A 17,475-nucleotide genomic window follows, 5' to 3' on the forward strand; every position below is an offset into this window, starting at 1 on the left:
TGAATTGTATATGTTAATTATATCTCAGATACATTATAAAATTTTTTAGAGAGAAAGGTTTTAAACAAATAAATCTGTTCATGTATAGAAAATGTCCACAACAGGCAAATCCATAAAAACAGAAAGTAGATTCTTGGGAAACAACCTAACTGCCCATTGGTGGATAAAGGGCAGTGTGTCCACACAACAAAATACCATTCAGCCTTAAGAAAGAAGAGAGCGCAGCCCGCATGGTGCTCACCCCTGGAATCCCAGCACTTTGGGAGGCCGAGGCAGGCGGATCACGAGGTCAGGAGTTCAAGACCATTCTGGCCAACATGGTGAAACCCCGTGTCTACTAAAAAATACAAAAATTAGCCGGGTGTGGTGGCATGTGCCTTCAATCCCAGCTACTTGGGAAGCTGAGGCAGGAGAATCTCTTGAACCCGGGAGGTGCAATTTGCAGTGAGCCAAGATGGCGCCACTGCACTCCAGCATGGGAGACAGAGTGAGACTTTGTCTCAAATAAAAAAATAAATAAAAGAGGAAGAGAATGCTGCCATATGCAGCACCGTGCGTGACCCCTGAGGGCAGTATGCCGTGGGACAAGCCAGGCACAGAAACACAAATGCTACATGATTCCATTTGCAGGAAGAATCTAAAATAATTGAACTTGGCCAGGCCTGGTGGTTCACACCTGTCATTCCAACACTTTGGGAGACCAGGGAGGGTGGATTGCTTGAGTCCAGGCGTTCAAGACATGGCAAGCGCTGTCTCTACGGAACATACAAAAATGAGAAAGTAGCTGGGTGTGGTGGTGCCTGTAGTCCCGGCCACTCAGGAGGCTGAGGTGGGAGGATAGCTTGAATCCAGGAAGCGGAGGTTGCAGTGAGCCAAGATGGTACCATTGCAACAATGGAATGAGACCCTGTCTTGAAAAAGAAAGAAAAAGAGAAAGGGGAAGAGAGAGAGAGAGAGAACAAAGGGACAGAAAGAAAATATAACTGACCTAATAGCTCAACAGCTTGCAGTGTCTTCCTTAGGGTTTTGCATGTACAATATCATACCTTCTGCATAGAGAGATGAGCTTACTTCTTCTGCAGTTTCTCTCAACAAAGGAAAAAACAGACAAATTAGATTTCATTAACATTAAACACTTACACATCAGAGGACATTATCGAGAAAGTGAAAAGACAATCTACTGAGTGGGAGAAAATTTTCAAATCATGTATCTGATAGGCAGGTCTAGTATCCCAAAATATTAATTCTTACAATTCAACAACAGAAAAACAAACAATGCAATTTAAAAATGGGCCAAGGGGCCGGGCTTGGTAGCTCACGCCTGTAATGCCAGCACTTTGGGAGGCTGAGGCAGGCGAATCAGCTGGGGTCAGGAATTCGAGATCAGCCTGGCCAACATGATGAAACCCCATCTCTACTAAATACAAAAAAGTAGTCAGGCGTGGTGGCAGGTGCCTGAAATCCCAGCTACTCAGGAGGCTGAGGAGGGAGGATCGCTTGAACCCAGGAGGCAGACGCCGCAGTGAGTCGGGATCGCGCCACTGCACTCCAGCCTGGGTGACAGAGCCGGGACTGTCTCAGAAGCTTTCAGTCGTAGTAAAATCAGAGGAAAGACAGGGACGACATTCGCTTTTGTTCAGTACCATCACAGCCCCCAGCACGGGCCAAAGAGGAGCTTGAAAGCCGTGCGATGCTCTAGTTTTTGTTGAACACAAATATTCTCATCCACCTGTCAGAGAGTGACTCCCACCTGTCTAAATCACGAGGAGTGAACTCGTGGAGTTCTATGGGGGCAAAAACCCTGGGAGGTCGGGTTGGCCACAAAGCCCAGGATTTTCCCCAACTTATGAATTTGTTTTGAATTCCATACACCCAGCCCCTCACTAACACCACGCGTGAGGCCTCAAGAATCCGACTGGACACTTTCTTCAGTGAAAACTAACTCATCTTCATTTATTTCAAGGCCGGTGCTAATTTTTGTTGCTGACTGTTCTGGCCTCTGACTGTGGGAGGTATCCTGGGTGGGACCTGCAGGGGAAGCTGTTTGGAAGGCAGGAGGAGCCAGACCACATCGCAAGATCCAAACCAGCGAGCAGGCAGAACCCAGAAAGCAGACTCTCCGAGGACCTGGCAGAGGCTCTTGGAGCTGGAAGAGAGGGCCACCTGGTGGCACTGGAGCGGAAGTCTGCGACACGTTCTCACCCACGTGCCCAAACAGCTCCTGGACCAGGTCCCACGGGAAACTTACGGGATGAAGTCTCTTTACGGCATGCTGCAAGGGTGTGTAACCACATTTAACGGAGAGGGACCTCGCTGGACGTAATCCAGTGACATCACACACGCACCGTCTCACACCCACAACGAGAATCCCCAGGCCTTGAGTACGTGATGCCTGGAAGCCTCGTATACCTTCTGCAGGCCCGAGTAGCGTGTGGATTACCTGGGAAAGCGAGAGCAGGAGTGTCTAGAGCATGACGGAGAGCTCTCCCCACCCTGCCTCGGGAGTTCCAGGGTGACTGTCACTGGAAAAACAACAGGCACTGGCAGTGTTTCCTGGGTTTTTTTTTTGGCATTAGCACACAAACCCAACCACATTCTGGATTTGTCCGAGAGCATAACCCTTAGCAAAAGCCATCCACACGTGACGGTCCTGTGGATTTCTTGAAGGAAGAGGAAAAGATTCCGGCAGCAGGAAATAGGGGTGGGGGGAGGCGAAGGCTTTCACGATGGCGCAGAAGTCGATCCACGATCTTGGAAAAGCTGTCAGCATTTAGGATGCCATCTGCCTCTGGGGAAAACTTCCCTGGTCAGCTGTACCTTAATGTCTCCAAAAGGCGTGTGGTTCCAAGAATCTGGAGGGGTCTTTTTGAATTTGGGGTTCACCTATTTTTCTAAAAAATGCACAAGTTCTGGGTCCATCGTTCTTATACACAAAATTAGCAGGAGTCCCAGAAGGTGGCTCCCAGACTCCTTGCTTCAGACAAACCCATTACCAAAAGGGACCTCCGGGAGGCCTCTAACTGGATTCAATGCAGTTAATTTTTGGATCCAATTCAGTCCTGGACCCATTCCAGTCTAAGAATTGCTCAAATTCAGAGGGCTCAGAGCATAAATCCAGCAGCGAGAACCCACCCATGACTCTGGTTGCTTTGAGAGATCAGTCAGCATTTGGGCCCTCGCAGCCATTCAGCGTTCCTAGCAGGTGGCTGGAGGTCTACATCAGATCCCACTTCTGAGGCCAAGCTGTCAAAACAAAAACTTTGGACAAACTAAACAGAGTTGTTTTTATTTTTAGATGGAGTCTCAGTGTGTCACCCAGGCGGGAGCACAGTGGCTCAATCTTGGCTCACTGCAACCTCTGCCTCCTGGATTCAAATGATTGTCTTGCCTCAGCCTCCTGAGTAGCTGGGATTACAGGTACCGTGACGCCTAATTTTTGTGTTTTTACTGGAGATGAGGTTTCACCATGTTGGCCAGGCTGGTCTTGAACCCCTGACCTCAAGTGATTCACCCACCTTGGCTTCCCAAAGTGCTGGGATTACAGGCATGAGCCACTGTACGTAGCCAACAGAGTTTAATCGAGCAAAAGATAACTCATGAATCGGGCAGCACTCAGAACCAATGGGGGAGGTTTGAGAGCTCCACTCTGTAATGTGGGCAGGGAGTTCTCAGAGTTAGAACACAGAAGTGAGATACTAAAAAAAATATCACAATCAGCTGGATTTTGTTACAGCGTGAGGTGTTTGCCTTCTATACATGGTCAGATCAGCTGGCAGCCTGTCATTGGCTGAGACCTTGCCATTTGTTCCAAAATATACTTCTAAGTTAGGCTTTTAGTTTGTTTATGAGGTACATTAGGTCACAGTTTGCTGTTACCTAAAAACTCAAGGTACAGGGGCAGCCTCAAGGCCAAGTTTGAGTTAATTTAACAGCTCAAACAAATACTTAACACCAATGTTTATAGCAGCACAGTGTTTATAAGTTATTTGGAAAGCAACCTAAATGTCCTTGTACAGCCTTACGTTTCACTTGGCCAAAACGAGGAGTGACACACTGACACATGCTACCGTGTGGGTGAAGCTTGAAAACATGCCGAGTGAATGAAGCCAGACACGAAAGCTCATGTAGTACAAGGTGTGGAAGGGGTCGTGATTGCTTAATGGATGGGGGCTTTATTTTGGGGTGGGGAAAATGTTTGGGGACTAATGGAGGTGGTGGTTGCACAATTTTGTGAATGTCACTAAACTGTTTAATAAATAGTTAATTACATCCGACGATGATTTTACCACCATAAAGATTATTTTGTGAAATACTGTGATGTTTGGGATTTGCTTCTAAATAATGTGGGTCGAGTGGAGACATGAAAAGTTAGAAAACTCTGTCTTGCAAAGGAAAAAACGGGCGGGCCATGGATTCCTCTGCAGCTCAGGGCTGGGGCCACGGCAGAGGCAGGAGCTGGAAGCCGGGGATCTGCGGGCAAAGATGGGAGCGCAGGTTCCTCTCCAAGCCCCGGCAGCCGCGGCAGGAACCGGCGTGGACCGGAGCGGGGGCGCCGCCGAGACCGGCAGGACTTTCCACGTATTCCTCGATCCCACCCGGGGAATCCCCAATCCTCCAACGTCGAGGCCGCGGGTTCCGCGCTCGGCCCCCACCTGGACCGCGGGCTGGGGCTGAGCTGCGGTGCCCCCGGCTGTGCCCCTGCGAGGCAGGAGCCCCGGCTCCGAGCCCCACGCGGGACCCCCGGGACACCTGCGGGGCGGGACGGGGCGCCCGGGCAGGAGCGGGGGGCGGGGCAGGCACAAGGCCGCGCCCTGGAGGCGGAGCCACAGCTCCCCGCCCGCCCCGCGACCCCCGCCCTCGGTGAGCGGCGGGACCGACCCTCAGCCCAGCCTTGGCTTCCCGGAGGTGGGGGCCGCCCGCGCCATGGCCGCCACCCAGCCCAAGCCCCCCGCGGGGGCGACCGCCCGGCGCCTGGCCCGGGGCTGCTGGTCCGCCCTCTGGGACTACGAGACGCCCAAGGTGATCGTGGTGAGGAACCGGCGCCTGGGCGTCCTGTACCGCGCCGTGCAGCTGCTCATCCTGCTCTACTTCGTGTGGTGCGCGCGGGGCGCGGGGCGCGGGGCAGGGGCTGGGGTCGGGGCTGGGACTGGGGGCGCGGGGCAGGGGCTGGGGTCGGGGCTGGGACTGGGGGCGCGGGGCAGGGGCTGGGGTCCGGGCTGGGACTGGGGGCGCGGGGCAGGGGCTGGGGTCGGGGCTGGGACTGGGGGCGCGGGGCAGGGGCTGGGGTCGGGGCTGTGACTGGGGGCGCGGGGCAGGGGCTGGGGTCGGGGCTGGGGTCGGGGCTGGGACTGGGGGCGCGGGGCAGGGGCTGGGGTCGGGGCTGGGACTGGGGGCGCGGGGCGCGGGGCAGGGGCTGGGGTCGGGGCTGGGACTGGGGGCGCGGGGCGCGGGGCAGGGGCTGGGGTCGGGGCTGGGACTGGGGGCGCGGGGCGCGGGGCAGGGGCTGGGGTCGGGGCTGGGACTGGGGGCGCGGGGCAGGGGCTGGGATCCGGGCTGGGACTGGGGGCGCGGGGCGCGGGGCAGGGGCTGGGGTCGGGGCTGGGACTGGGGGCGCGGGGCAGGGGCTGGGATCCGGGCTGGGACTGGGGGCGCGGGGCAGGGGCTGGGGTCGGGGCTGGGACTCGGGGCGCGGGGCAGGGGCTGGGGTCGGGGCTGGGACTGGGGGCGCGGGGCAGGGGCTGGGGTCGGGGCTGGGACTCGGGGCACGGGGCAGGGGCTGGGGTCGGGGCTGGGACTCGGGGCACGGGGCAGGGGCTGGGGTCGGGGCTGGGACTGGGGGCGCGGGGCAGGGGCTGGGGTCGGGGCTGGGACTGGGGGCGCGGGGCAGGGGCTGGGGTCGGGGCTGGGACTCGGGGCACGGGGCAGGGGCTGGGGTCGGGGCTGGGACTGGGGGCGCGGGGCAGGGGCTGGGATCCGGGCTGGGACTGGGGGAGCGGGGCGCGGGGCAGGGGCTGGGATCCGGGCTGGGACTGGGGGCGCGGGGCGCGGGGCAGGGGCTGGGGTCGGGGCTGGGACTGGGGGCGCGGGGCAGGGGCTGGGATCCGGGCTGGGACTGGGGGCGCGGGGCAGGGGCTGGGGTCGGGGCTGGGACTGGGGGCGCGGGGCAGGGGCTGGGATCCGGGCTGGGACTGGGGGCGCGGGGCAGGGGCTGGGGTCGGGGCTGGGACTGGGGGCGCGGGGCAGGCTCCTATAGCCCCGCAAGCGGACCCGGGTCGTGGGAGGCCCGGTGCCGGCGGGCGGGCTCAGCCTTCCTGGGGTAGCCTCCGGAGCCGGCGCCGCCCCTGCCCGCAGGTACGTATTCATCGTGCAGAAAAGCTACCAGGAGAGCGAGACGGGCCCTGAGAGCTCCATCATTACCAAGGTCAAGGGGATCACCACATCCGAGCGCAAAGTGTGGGACGTGGAGGAATACGTGAAGCCCCCCGAGGTACGGGCCGCCCCCTTGCCCCCCGCACTGCCGTGCACCCCACCCCAGTGGGCCAAGGGCCATCAGCTGCCGCCTGGCCAACCGCCCCACTCTTTCTGAGCCCAGGGAGGCAGCGTGTTCAGCATCATCACCAGGATCGAGGCCACCCAATTCCAGACCCAGGGAACCTGCCCTGAGGTGAGGTGGGCCCTTGGCGCTGGAAGACCCTGCCTCAGCTAGTGGGGCTAGCTGACCCTTGCAGAGTCCCTGACTGGGCCGCCTCCACCCTAGAGCATAAGAGTCCACAATGCCACCTGCCACTCGGACGCCGACTGCGTGGCTGGGGAGCTGGACATGCTGGGAAACGGTCAGTGTGCGCCGGCTGCGGCTGCGCTGGGCTGGGCTGGGCAGGTGGGGCAGGGCTTTGCCCCCACGAAGCTTCAGTGACCTCTGCCCCACAGGCCTGCGGACCGGGCGCTGTGTGCCCTATTACCAGGGGCCCTCCAAGACCTGCGAGGTGTTCGGCTGGTGCCCGGTGGAAGATGGAGCCTCTGTCAGGTGCACCTGCAGCCCAGCCTCCACTCTGATCCTTTTCCTCTGACCAGAGGCCAGATGGGCGGGGCAGGAGTGACAGGAGCTGGGGAGGGGGGGGCCAATGCCAGGTGGCAGCCTTGGGGGAGGAGGGGACTAAACAGCCCGTCTGTGCCTTCTCAGCCAATTTCTGGGTACGATGGCCCCAAATTTCACCATTCTCATCAAGAACAGCATCCACTACCCCAAATTCCACTTCTCCAAGTAAGAGCCGCAGGGCGTGGTGATGGCCCAGCATGGGGGCTGCCTCCTGGGAATGGAGCACTTGGGGTGCAGGCCTTGCCTCCTGCTGCCTCCACAGGGGCAACATCGCCGACCGCACAGATGGGTACCTGAAGCGCTGCACGTTCCACGAGGCCTCCGACCTCTACTGCCCCATCTTCAAGCTGGGCTTCATCGTGGAGCAGGCTGGGGAGAGCTTCGCAGAGCTAGCACACAAGGCAGGGCAAGCGCAGGCGGGGTGGGGCCAGGGCGGGCTCCCACCTGTGCAGGGAGGGCCTGAGGTACAGGGGGAACAGTCCCTTCTCCCTCCTGACCAGCTGGCTCTGCCCAGGCAGAGGAAAGAAACACTATCAGCACAACCCGTCCCGTGTGGCACTTGCTGAATTATTGACACTGGCCACAGGGCTGGCCACTGGCACCCCTTATAGCTCAGACACTGGACACCCAGCAGCACCCCCAAGCTGCCCTGTGGGCCCCTCAGTGCATGCCTCACATGCAGCCTGGACTGATCCCGGCTCAAGGGGCCTCTTGTGTGCCTTCCTGACCCCCTTCCCTGGCTCCTTCTTGGTAGGGTGGTGTCATCGGGGTCATTATCAACTGGGACTGTGACCTGGACCTGCCCGCCTCGGAGTGCAACCCCAGGTACTCCTTCCGGAGGCTGGACCCCAAGCACGTGCCTGCCTCGTCAGGCTACAACTTCAGGTACTGTCCTCGGGACACTGCTGTCCCCCGAGTCATAGCCACCGTGGGGTCCTGAGAGGCTCAGCACCCAAGGGGCAGCCCTGGAGCGTGAAGGATAAGTGGGCTCTGGCTGGTGCCACACAGGACCAGGCAGCCTGGACATGGGCTCCCCGGCCTTCCCGTTCCAGGTTTGCCAAGTACTACAAGATCAATGGCACCACCACCCGCACGCTCATCAAGGCCTACGGGATCCGCATTGACGTCATCGTGCACGGACAGGTGACTGCCCAGCCCTGCTCCTCACGCCCCACCCCTCCCTCCAGCCCCATCAGTGGTTGTCAGACATTCTGACCACCCTCATTCTCTCTAGGCTGGGAAGTTCAGCCTGATTCCCACCATCATTAATCTGGCCACAGCTCTGACTTCCATCGGGGTGGTAAGGAACCCACTCTGGGGTCCCAGTGGGTGCAGGGGGGTCCACCAGGTCTTTACACCCTGGTCTCTGCTCTGCTGGCCCCAGGGCTCCTTCCTGTGTGACTGGATCTTGCTAACATTCATGAACAAAAACAAGGTCTACAGCCATAAGAAATTTGACAAGGTGTGTGCGCCAAGCCGCCCCTCAGGTAGCTGGCCTCTGACCCTTGCCCGCGTTTTGGGCCAGGCCCCTCCCCAGCCTGCCCACTGCTCCGAGGATCAGCCCCCCAGCTCTCCATCAGGTCAGGAGGGCCAGCAAGGGGCAGAGTGTGGCCTGGCCATCCCGCCCCCACGGCCTTGCCCCATCTCTGCCCCATCCAAGCAGATGGTGGACACTCCCGTCTCCGAGCCTGCCCCACAAGACTCCATGCCCACAGACCCCAAAGGTTTGGCCCAACTCTGAGCGCCTTCCTGACACAGTGCACTGCAGACCCGGCCTGGTGGGGCCAGCCAGTCCCCAGCTAGGGACCCTCAGTGGACCAGGGCACTTCGGTAGCGGAACATCTCCATGAAACCGAACACCACAGGATCCCCATGCAAGGGCCGGGACCCCACTCCGGTCCCAGGCTTGTGCCCCCCCCCCCCCCGGGTGCATCAGCCCTGATCCCTCCCCAGCTAGTCCCTAGAGTGCTGCTCACTTCCCACCACCTCTCACAGCCACCTGGGACCCAAGGCAGCTGAGCTCTGAGGGGCTCTGCTCCTGGTCTCAGGCCATAGAAACCCTCATCTCACCCCACCAGCATTTGTAACTTTGGATTCTGCCCAGACTCTTCCCTTAGAAGTCACATCATACTCTTAAAAGAGTTTAATAAACTTGCAAGCACAACCTTCTGGCCTCGTTCCTTGGGTAGAAGCATCCTGAGCCCATGAATATGGGAGCTGGGCTGCAGTGACCTGGTCTGGGTCATCTCCCCACTAAGCAGCCGGGGAGGTGTGCAGGGCACGTCTGCCTGCCCCACAACCCACTGTCTGCACAGCCAGCCAGGCCAGTCAGGTCTGCTGAGGCTTGGAGTGCACTGGGACCCAGGGCATGTCCCTGCGTTCACCTGGCAGGCCACTACAGACTCCAAACCAGAGCCGCCTCATCTCAAAATGTGGGAGGATAGCATGACTCAGGAAGAGAAAACGGGAGGGAGGCAGTGACAGCGGCACACAAGGAAAAGGGAAGCTGACTGCAGCGGTGCTCAGATCAGCATTCATTCCTACTGGGTGGGGGCAAGATCCGAGATGGGAAGGCAGGCCAGGCGGAGGTGGACGGACACCAGCCTGGGCGCTGGCTCTAACTGGATCAGGGCCTGTGGGTAATCTGGTTACTGCATCCTCGGATGCTGCAGTGGTTAGACTGGGGGGGGCCTTGGGAGGAACCCAGAACTGAGCATCACGAAGTTGCCTGTGCCAGGTGCCATCTTGCCTTCTGAAGGAAAACCCAGCCTCAGGAAAGCAATGCCACTCCCCAGGGTTAAAGAGCAGAGAAGAGCAGGCAAGACAGGCCTGGCCTTATCTGAAAGCCCGAGTTTGGAGGTCTCAGCACAACTCTGGAGTCCTCACCCCACTGCTGTGTTCAGGTAGTGAGAACAGTCTTCTCACCGGACGCTGGACAGCCAGGCCCTATTTCCCTTCACTAGTGGCCTCCCAGCCTCAGGTCACCCCATGGCCTACATGTGCTGTGTGGCTCACAGATGTCCGGCTCCAGTTTTGGAGAAACTGGCTCTTCCAGTTGGGCCGCAGCTTGGGAACCAAGGCCAAAGCTTCTCATTTCTGAGCCCTCCACCACTGCTCAAATGCCCCCAGCTCCCAGCTGGCCTGAGTGAACCCAGGCTGGCCAGTGCCCACAGCCATGCCGAGCACCCCCTGGTCCTGCTGGGTGGCCTTCCTGGGGGATGAGTGGCTGTCCTCTGGCCCCATCAATCCTCATTCCCCCGAGTGTTCTCCCGCTTCGCTTCCAGGAATGAAGCCCAGTCAGCCGGCCTCCCTCCTCCCCTGCTCGCCCTAATTTGATTTGATCTCTACTCTGGAGGCCTCAGCACTCGTCCATCTGAGCAGGCATCAGGTTTCTCCAGGCAGGCAGCCTGAGCGGCATCCAAAGGCCAAACGCGCCCAGCGGTACCCATCCCCTCAGTCTGGGCGCCCTGCACAGATACACAGTGACAACCTTAAGAAACTTCGGTGTGAAATACAAGTTAAAATGGGGAGTGTAGCTGGCAGAGACAAAGGCCAGCTCTGGGCCAACAATGCAAGCCTCCTGGGGAGCACGTGGGGCCCTCTCTCCTGTGAGGCTCTTGTCTGGGATATCTGCGTTTCTGGTTTACATTTCATACTTGTCTGCTGCCCTGTGAAACTGGCCTTTCTGCTTCCAGCTGGTCCTGTGCAAGAAGTGAAGGACAAGGGACATATCTGGCCGAAAGTGAGGCACGGAGGTCTTGTTTTCCTAGGGCTGATGGAGGGTTCCCTCTAGAGCTGGCTCCAAATGAGCAAGGCACGAAGCCAAAGTCCAGATTCTCATGGGTCAGGGTCCGGACTCCCCGGGAAACCAGCCCACACCCTGCTCCTGAAAGGCTGTGGGGACAGCCCACTTCATGCAAACAGGTGAGACTCCGGCCCCACCATGGCCGTGGGAACCTACCTCCTCTCAGAGCCCAATCTCAGGTAGCCAGAAGGCTCCGGGGGCTTTTCCTCCTAGGAAAAAGAACTGGCGCACCCAGAGAACTCTCCTGCCCCACCAGGTATGGTGCAGGAAGCAACAGAAGCCTGGAAACGCATTCAGTCAACAAGAAACGGCACCCAGGGCTCTGGCAGCCTTGCTCGTGGCCTGCTTCTGCGGACGCTCTGGCGAGGCCAGGGCCACATCCTGCTCCTGCTCGCTCCTGTGACAGCTGAGTTCCCTGAGAATTGTTTCCTTTGGTTCCCTCCCCATTCCCTGGCCTGTGGTCACAAGTTTGGACAGTCAGGGTGGTCAGTGGTCTGGTAACCGGAAGCATGGGGATGCAGCCTCTGCATCAAGAGGCCTGGCACGGACATAGAGGCACCCGGGGCCCGGGGCCGCTAATGGCCCAGCTGTGGGTTCTTCTGCAGCAGCCACTCCAGGGTCTCCAGGAGGTACGACATGCCATAGTGCTGGGCAATGTTCTGGAAGATTCTGATCTGTTCCATGAAGACCTGCAGGAATAAACAGACGCAGTGAGACCCCAGTCCACCCACAGAGGAGGTCAAGGAGGCGGGGCTGAGCTGAGGCAAGTGAGGGAGAGCCCACCTTGGTGTGGATGGTAAGGGCAAAGTCTCCTGCGCAGCTGCAGTACACAGGCATGTGGGTCTCCTTCACCCCGCGGCACTTCAGGCAGACCTGAAAGGGAACAGCCTGATGGGCGCTGGCCCTCCCACCTCAGCCGGATCCCCTGATGCTTCTTCACAGGCTTGAGAGGAGAGACACATTCGTGGGCCCATCAGTAAGACTTCAGCCCCCACTGTGCACACACCAGCCCTCATGAGTAAAATGAACAACCACATCCCACCCTGCCAGCACCTTCCCTACACCCACCCTCGTTGTAGGCGTCCCAACCCAGACACCCAGCCCTGAGGCCCCCTCCAGGCCCTGCTCGCTCCCTCTCTCTTGCAGGCCTGGACCACTGCAGCTTGACGTGTTCCCCCCGCCTCTGCTCGGATGCCCCTCAGCGAGACCTTCCTGTGGCCCCGCGGAGCTGTGCATCTCCCTCTTCCTCCTTCACTTCTCCTCACACTCAGGAGCGTCTTGTGTCCTTCCACTAGAACAAAGCACCCACAAAGCCAACTCTTGACCCAAGGCAGATGCTCAACCAGTGTGGACAGAACAGTCCATCAGGCTCAGGGCAGACTGGTCTGCAAGGCAGGCCTCTTGGAGGACACCAGGGCATGCTTTAGGACCTGTGCACACTCGGCTCCCAGGAGTACATGGAAACCCCTCTGCAGACTCTGGGGCACACAGCGGGCAGCAGGCACTGCTTACCAGGTCCTGCAGGGTGAAGGCCATCAGCTTCTTCTGCAGGACTTCTACCAGCGCCATCTCAATGGCAGAGGAGTCGTAAGCCGCCTGACAGTTGGGGCAGAGCCACTGAGGCAGGACCACCCCGTCCTAGGCAGACCAAGAGCAGGAGAGGTCACTGGCTGGCCTCCAGACCACAGTGCTGTGGGCAGCATCTCAGGAGAGGAAGGGGCTGTGAGAAGTGCCTGGTGAGGGCGTCTCCTGCGTGCAGCTGCCCGCGCTCAGACCTGGCCTCCCACCTGCACTTGAGCCTTTCCTAGGACAACATTCCAAACATGGTGGGGGGAGGCCTGAGAAGGTGCCTGTTGCCAATCCATGTGAGTCAGAAGGGCAGCAGGCGTAACCCACAGAGCTGGGGCTGCAGGAGCCCCAAGACACCGAACTGCCCTCAGATGTCCTGTTCTACCCGTGAAGGGCCCGAGGAAGCTCAGCCGCACCTCTGAGAAAGAAGAGTCTTTACACAGGTCCAGGTCGCGGCAGAAGTTACAGCTGCGGCAGATGACCTCAGGGAGCACGTAGGAGCGGCAGGGGTCTCTGAACTGGGCCTCCTCGGAGAATTCACCGACATCCACCAGGCGAAGCAGGTCTCGGTTCAGCTTATTCACCTGGTTTGTGATGTTGGTGTCCAGGGACAGCACCTGCGGAGACCACAGCCCACATCAGGAAGCAGCTCCCAGGGCCTCCCTGCCACTGGTCTGGACCAGAACCCTCTGGACCTCAGGCTACGATTTCCTGGAGCCCTTTCCTCCCTTCCTTAGCCCCTTTAGAAGCCTCAGAGAGCTGGCTTCTCTACACTGGCAGTTCTCCATCTTCTGTCCACTGGCCTTCCCCAGGGAATTTACCAAACACTTAAGGAAGAAATGCTGCTGATTCAACACAGTATCTTTCAGAAAAGTGAAGAGGGCGAGCACACCCCAACTCATTCTATGAGGCCAGCATCACCTGATACGACAACCAGACCGCACAAAGAAACTACAGACCAATAACTGAGCACAGACAAAAAATCCTCAAAGAAATATTAGCAAATTGAACCTAGGATATAAAAAAATACATGATCCAGAAATAGATCGACACAGATAAAGGCATTAAGTTATGGAAAAAGGTACAAAAATATTCAACAGAAATAGTCTTTTTCAACAAATGGTTCTGGAATACAAACGTAAAGATAGTGCAAGTTCGGTTTCAAACTTCGACAGAGCAAATATCACGATAAAGCAAATCACACAGATCTTTTGGTTTCTCACTGCATACAGACATTATGTGATTTGTGGTGGCTCCCAGCACTTTGGGAGGCCCAGGCAGGTGGACAAACTGGGGTCAGGAGTTCAAGACCAGCCTGGCCAACATAGTAAAACCCTGTCTCTACTAAAAATGCAAAAATTAGCTGGGTGTGGAGGTGTGTACCTGTAATCCCAGCTACTGGGGAGGCTAGAGCAGAAGAATTGCTTGAATCCAAGGAGGTGGAAGTTGCAGTGAGCCAAGATCGCACCACAACACTCCAGCATGGGTGACACAGTGAGACTCCATCTCAAAAAAACAAAACAAAACAAAAAAGCTATGTAATTTGTTTTATTTTGAAACAGGATCTCGCTCTGTCACCCAGAATGGACCGCAGAGGTTCAATCATGGCTCACTACAGCATTAACCTCTTGGGCTCAATCGATCCTCCTACCTCACCCTTCCCAGTAGCTGGGGCATCACGCATGCACCACCATGCCCAGGTAATTTCTGTGATCGTTGTAGAGATGGGTTTCGCCATGTTGCCCAGGCTGGTCTTGAACTGCTGGGCTCAGTCTACCCACCTGGGCCTCCCAAAGTGCTGGGATTACAGGTGTGAGCCACCATGCCCAGACAAAAGTTAGGTTTGCTCTATACTGTAGTCTATTAATAACAGTGTTATGTCTAAAAGACAACATATGTACCTTAACTTGAAATGTTTTATTGCTCAAAAATGTTAACCATCATCTGAGCCTTCAGCGAGCTGTCATTTTTTGCTGATGGAGGGTCTTGCCTCGATGTAAATGCCTGCTGACTGATAAGGGTGATAGTGCTGAGGGCTGGGGTGGCAATTTCTTAAAAAGACAACAATGAAGTTTACTGCATTGACTGTCTCTTCCTTTCGTGAAAGATTTCTCCACAGCATGTGACGCCGTCTGATGCCGTTTTACCCACAGCAGACCTTCTTTCAAAACTGGAGTCAGCCCTCTCAAACCCCGCTGCTGCTTTGGCAACTAAGCTTACGGAATATTCTCAATCCTTTGTTGTCATTTCCACAATGTTCACTTTCATCTCAAGAAACTACGTTTCTGGGCTGGGTGCGATAGCTCATGCCTGTAATCCCAGCATTTTGGGAGGTGCAGGCGGGTGGATCACCTGAAGTCAGGAGTTTGAGACCAGCTTGGCCAATATGGAGAAACCCCATCTCTACTAACAATGAAAAAGTTAGCTGGGCCTTGTGGCAGGCACCTATAATCCCAGCTACCTGGGACGCTGAGGCAGGAGAGTCGCTTGAACCCAGGAGGCAGAGGTTGCAGTGAGCCGAGACCAGGCCACTGCATTTCAGCCTACGTGACAGAGCAAGAGTCCATCTCAAAAATAAAATAAAATAAACCCAACTTTTTTGCTCATCCATGAAAAGCAACTCTTCATCTGTTAAATTTTGTCCTGAGAATGCAGCAATTCAGTTCCGTCTTCAGGCTCTACCTCTAATTCTAGTTCCCATGCTGTTTCCAGCACATATTCAGTCACGTCTCCCATAAAAGTCCTGAATCCTTCAAAGTCATCCATGAGGGTCAGAATCAACCTCTTCCACATTCCTGTTAATGTTGATATTTTGACCCCTTCTCCCATTAATCACAAATTTTTTTTTTTTTTTTGAGACAGAGTCCAGGCTGGAGTGCAGTGGCGCAATCTCGGCTCACTGCAAACTCCACCTCCCGGGTTCAAGCAATTCTCCTGCCTCAGCCTCCCGAGCAGCTGGGACTATAGGCGCATACCACCACACCCAACTAATTTTTTTTATTTTAAGTAGAGATGGGGTTTCACCATGTTGGCCAAGATGGTCTCGATCTCTTGACCTTGTGATCCACCTGCCTCGGCCTCCCAAAGTGCTGGGATTACAGGCGTGAGCCACTGCACCCAGCCAATCACAAATGTTCTTAATGGCATCCAGAATGGTGAATCCTTCCAAAAGGTTTTCAATTTACTTTGCCCAGATCCATCAGAAGAATCAATATCTATAGCAGCTGTAGCCTCATGAAACGTATTTTTTAATAATAAACCCTGAAAGTCGAAACTACTCCTTGCTCCATGGGCTACAGAATGGATGTGTCCGCAGGCAGGAAAGCAGCATTTACCTTCCTGTGCATCTCCATCAGAGCTCTTGGGTGACCAGATCCACTGCCAACAAGCAGTACTATTTTGAAAGGAATTGTTTTCTCAGCTGCAGGTCTCAACAGTGCCCTTAAGACAATGAGCACTGGCTTTGACTTAAAGTCACCAGCTGCATTAGCCACTAACAAGAGAGTCAGCCTGTCCTCTGAAACCAGGCTCTGAGGCCTCCTCTCTAGCTATGAAAGTCCTAGATGGCATCTTCTTCCAAAAGAAGGCTGTTTTGTCTACACTGGTAATATGTTGTTCGTATAGCCACCTTCGCCAGTGATCCCAGATGGATCTCCTGGAGAACTCGCTGCAGCCTCTCCACCCGCACTTGCTGCCTCATTTGCACTTCTATAAAGTTACCGGAATAGCTTCTTTCACTAAATCCCATGAACCAACCTCTGCCAGCTTCAAGCTTTCCTTCTCCAGCCTCCTCACGTCTCAGCCTTCATGGAACTGGACAGACTGAGAGGCTTGCTCTGGATTAGGCTCTGGCTTAAGGGGATGTTGTATCTGGTGTGATCTATCCAGATGAAACTTTCTCCGTATCAGCAATAGGCTGTTTCATTTCTTTATCATTCATGTGTTCACTAGAGGGGCACTCGTAATTTCCTTCAAGAACCTTTCGTTTGCAGTTGACTGGGCTAACTGGTGTGAGTGGCCCAGCGTTCAGCCTATCTCAACTTCTGACACCTTCCTCACTAAGCTTAACCATTTCTAGCTTTTTATGTAAAGTGACAGACACGTGACTCTTCCTTTCACTTAAACACTTAGAGGTCATTGCAGGGCTATTAACTCACCTAATTTCAATACTGTTGTGTCATCGGGATGGGGGAGGCAAGGAGAGGGAGAGAGATGGCGGAATGGCCAGTGAGGGGAGCAGTCAGGACACGCACAACATTAAGTTCAGTCTTCTATGTGCACGGTTCACGGCGCCCCACAGCGATCGCCACAGAAGCGTCAAAGGTCATCATGGATGATATAATAATAGTGGAAAAGTCTGAAATATCCTGAGAATTACCCAAATGTGACACAGACACAGTGAGCACATGCTGTTGGAAAAACGAGACTTGCTCAGCATGGGATTTCCACAAAACTTCAGTTTGTAAAACTACATGTAACATCTTTGAAGCACAGTAAGACGGATGTGCCTGCAATCAGATAGTCCATACAGAAATATGGACTCGGATCTACAGCATGCACACTGTATAAAAATTAACTCGCGGCCACACGTGGTGGCTCACGTATGTAATCCCAGCACTTTGGGAGCCTGAGGCGGGCAGATCCTGAGGTCAAGAGATAGAGACCATACTGGCCAACATGGTGAAATCCTGTCTCTAAAGAGTCTGGCAATTTCTTATCAAGTTAAACACACACTTAAAAAATGACCCAGCAATGCTCCTCCTGGGTTTTAACGCTCAGAGAACTGAAATTTATGTTCACACAAAATCTGCACCTAAAGAATGTTTATAGCAGCGTTGCCATTAATCACCAAAACGTGAAAAAAAACCAAATGTCCTTTACTCGTGAATGAAAAGCAAGCTGTGTTTCACTCACACAACGGACACCATCACAACAGAAAGGGAGGAAGTGCTGATACACACAACTGTGGACGAACCAACCGCAAGTATGTGTTGCTAAGAAGCCA

At 55.8% G+C, this 17,475-nt stretch overlaps 2 protein-coding genes across 10 annotated transcripts in view; one reads left to right on the plus strand and one right to left on the minus strand.

Annotated features, from left to right (window-relative positions):
- Positions 1-4,862: 4,862 nt before the first annotated feature.
- P2RX2 (purinergic receptor P2X 2) lies at positions 4,863-9,260 on the plus strand. Of its 5 annotated transcripts, none has more exons than XM_035258275.3 (12): positions 4,863-5,096; positions 6,352-6,487; positions 6,593-6,664; positions 6,758-6,833; positions 6,928-7,024; positions 7,181-7,261; positions 7,359-7,497; positions 7,851-7,981; positions 8,149-8,239; positions 8,331-8,396; positions 8,481-8,558; positions 8,760-9,260. In XM_035258275.3, the coding sequence occupies exons 1-12, from the start codon at positions 4,924-4,926 to the stop codon at positions 8,835-8,837; spliced, it is 1,218 nt and encodes a 405-aa protein (XP_035114166.2). In that variant the 5' UTR covers positions 4,863-4,923; the 3' UTR covers positions 8,838-9,260. The 5 variants fall into 5 exon arrangements, with proteins under 5 accessions (XP_035114166.2, XP_078193983.1, XP_078193980.1 ...); XM_078337857.1 differs by having other exon boundaries at positions 8,855-9,044; XM_078337854.1 differs by having other exon boundaries at positions 8,481-8,965.
- Positions 9,261-10,596: 1,336 nt separating this feature from the next.
- Positions 10,597-17,475, minus strand: part of POLE (DNA polymerase epsilon, catalytic subunit) — a 56,623-nt gene continuing 49,744 nt past the window's right edge. For all 5 annotated transcript variants that reach the window (XM_035258266.3, XM_054239158.2, XM_035258267.3 and 2 more), the window contains 4 exons: positions 12,887-13,087; positions 12,414-12,539; positions 11,685-11,774; positions 10,597-11,590 (listed from right to left, as the gene is read on the minus strand). In XM_035258266.3, coding sequence (XP_035114157.3) covers positions 11,477-11,590; positions 11,685-11,774; positions 12,414-12,539; positions 12,887-13,087 — 531 coding nt within the window. In that variant the 3' untranslated portion in view covers positions 10,597-11,476. The remainder of the gene's footprint in view (positions 11,591-11,684; positions 11,775-12,413; positions 12,540-12,886; positions 13,088-17,475) is intronic.

This window comes from Callithrix jacchus, chromosome 9 (assembly GCF_049354715.1).
Source record: "Callithrix jacchus isolate 240 chromosome 9, calJac240_pri, whole genome shotgun sequence".
NCBI lineage: Eukaryota > Metazoa > Chordata > Mammalia > Primates > Cebidae > Callithrix > Callithrix jacchus.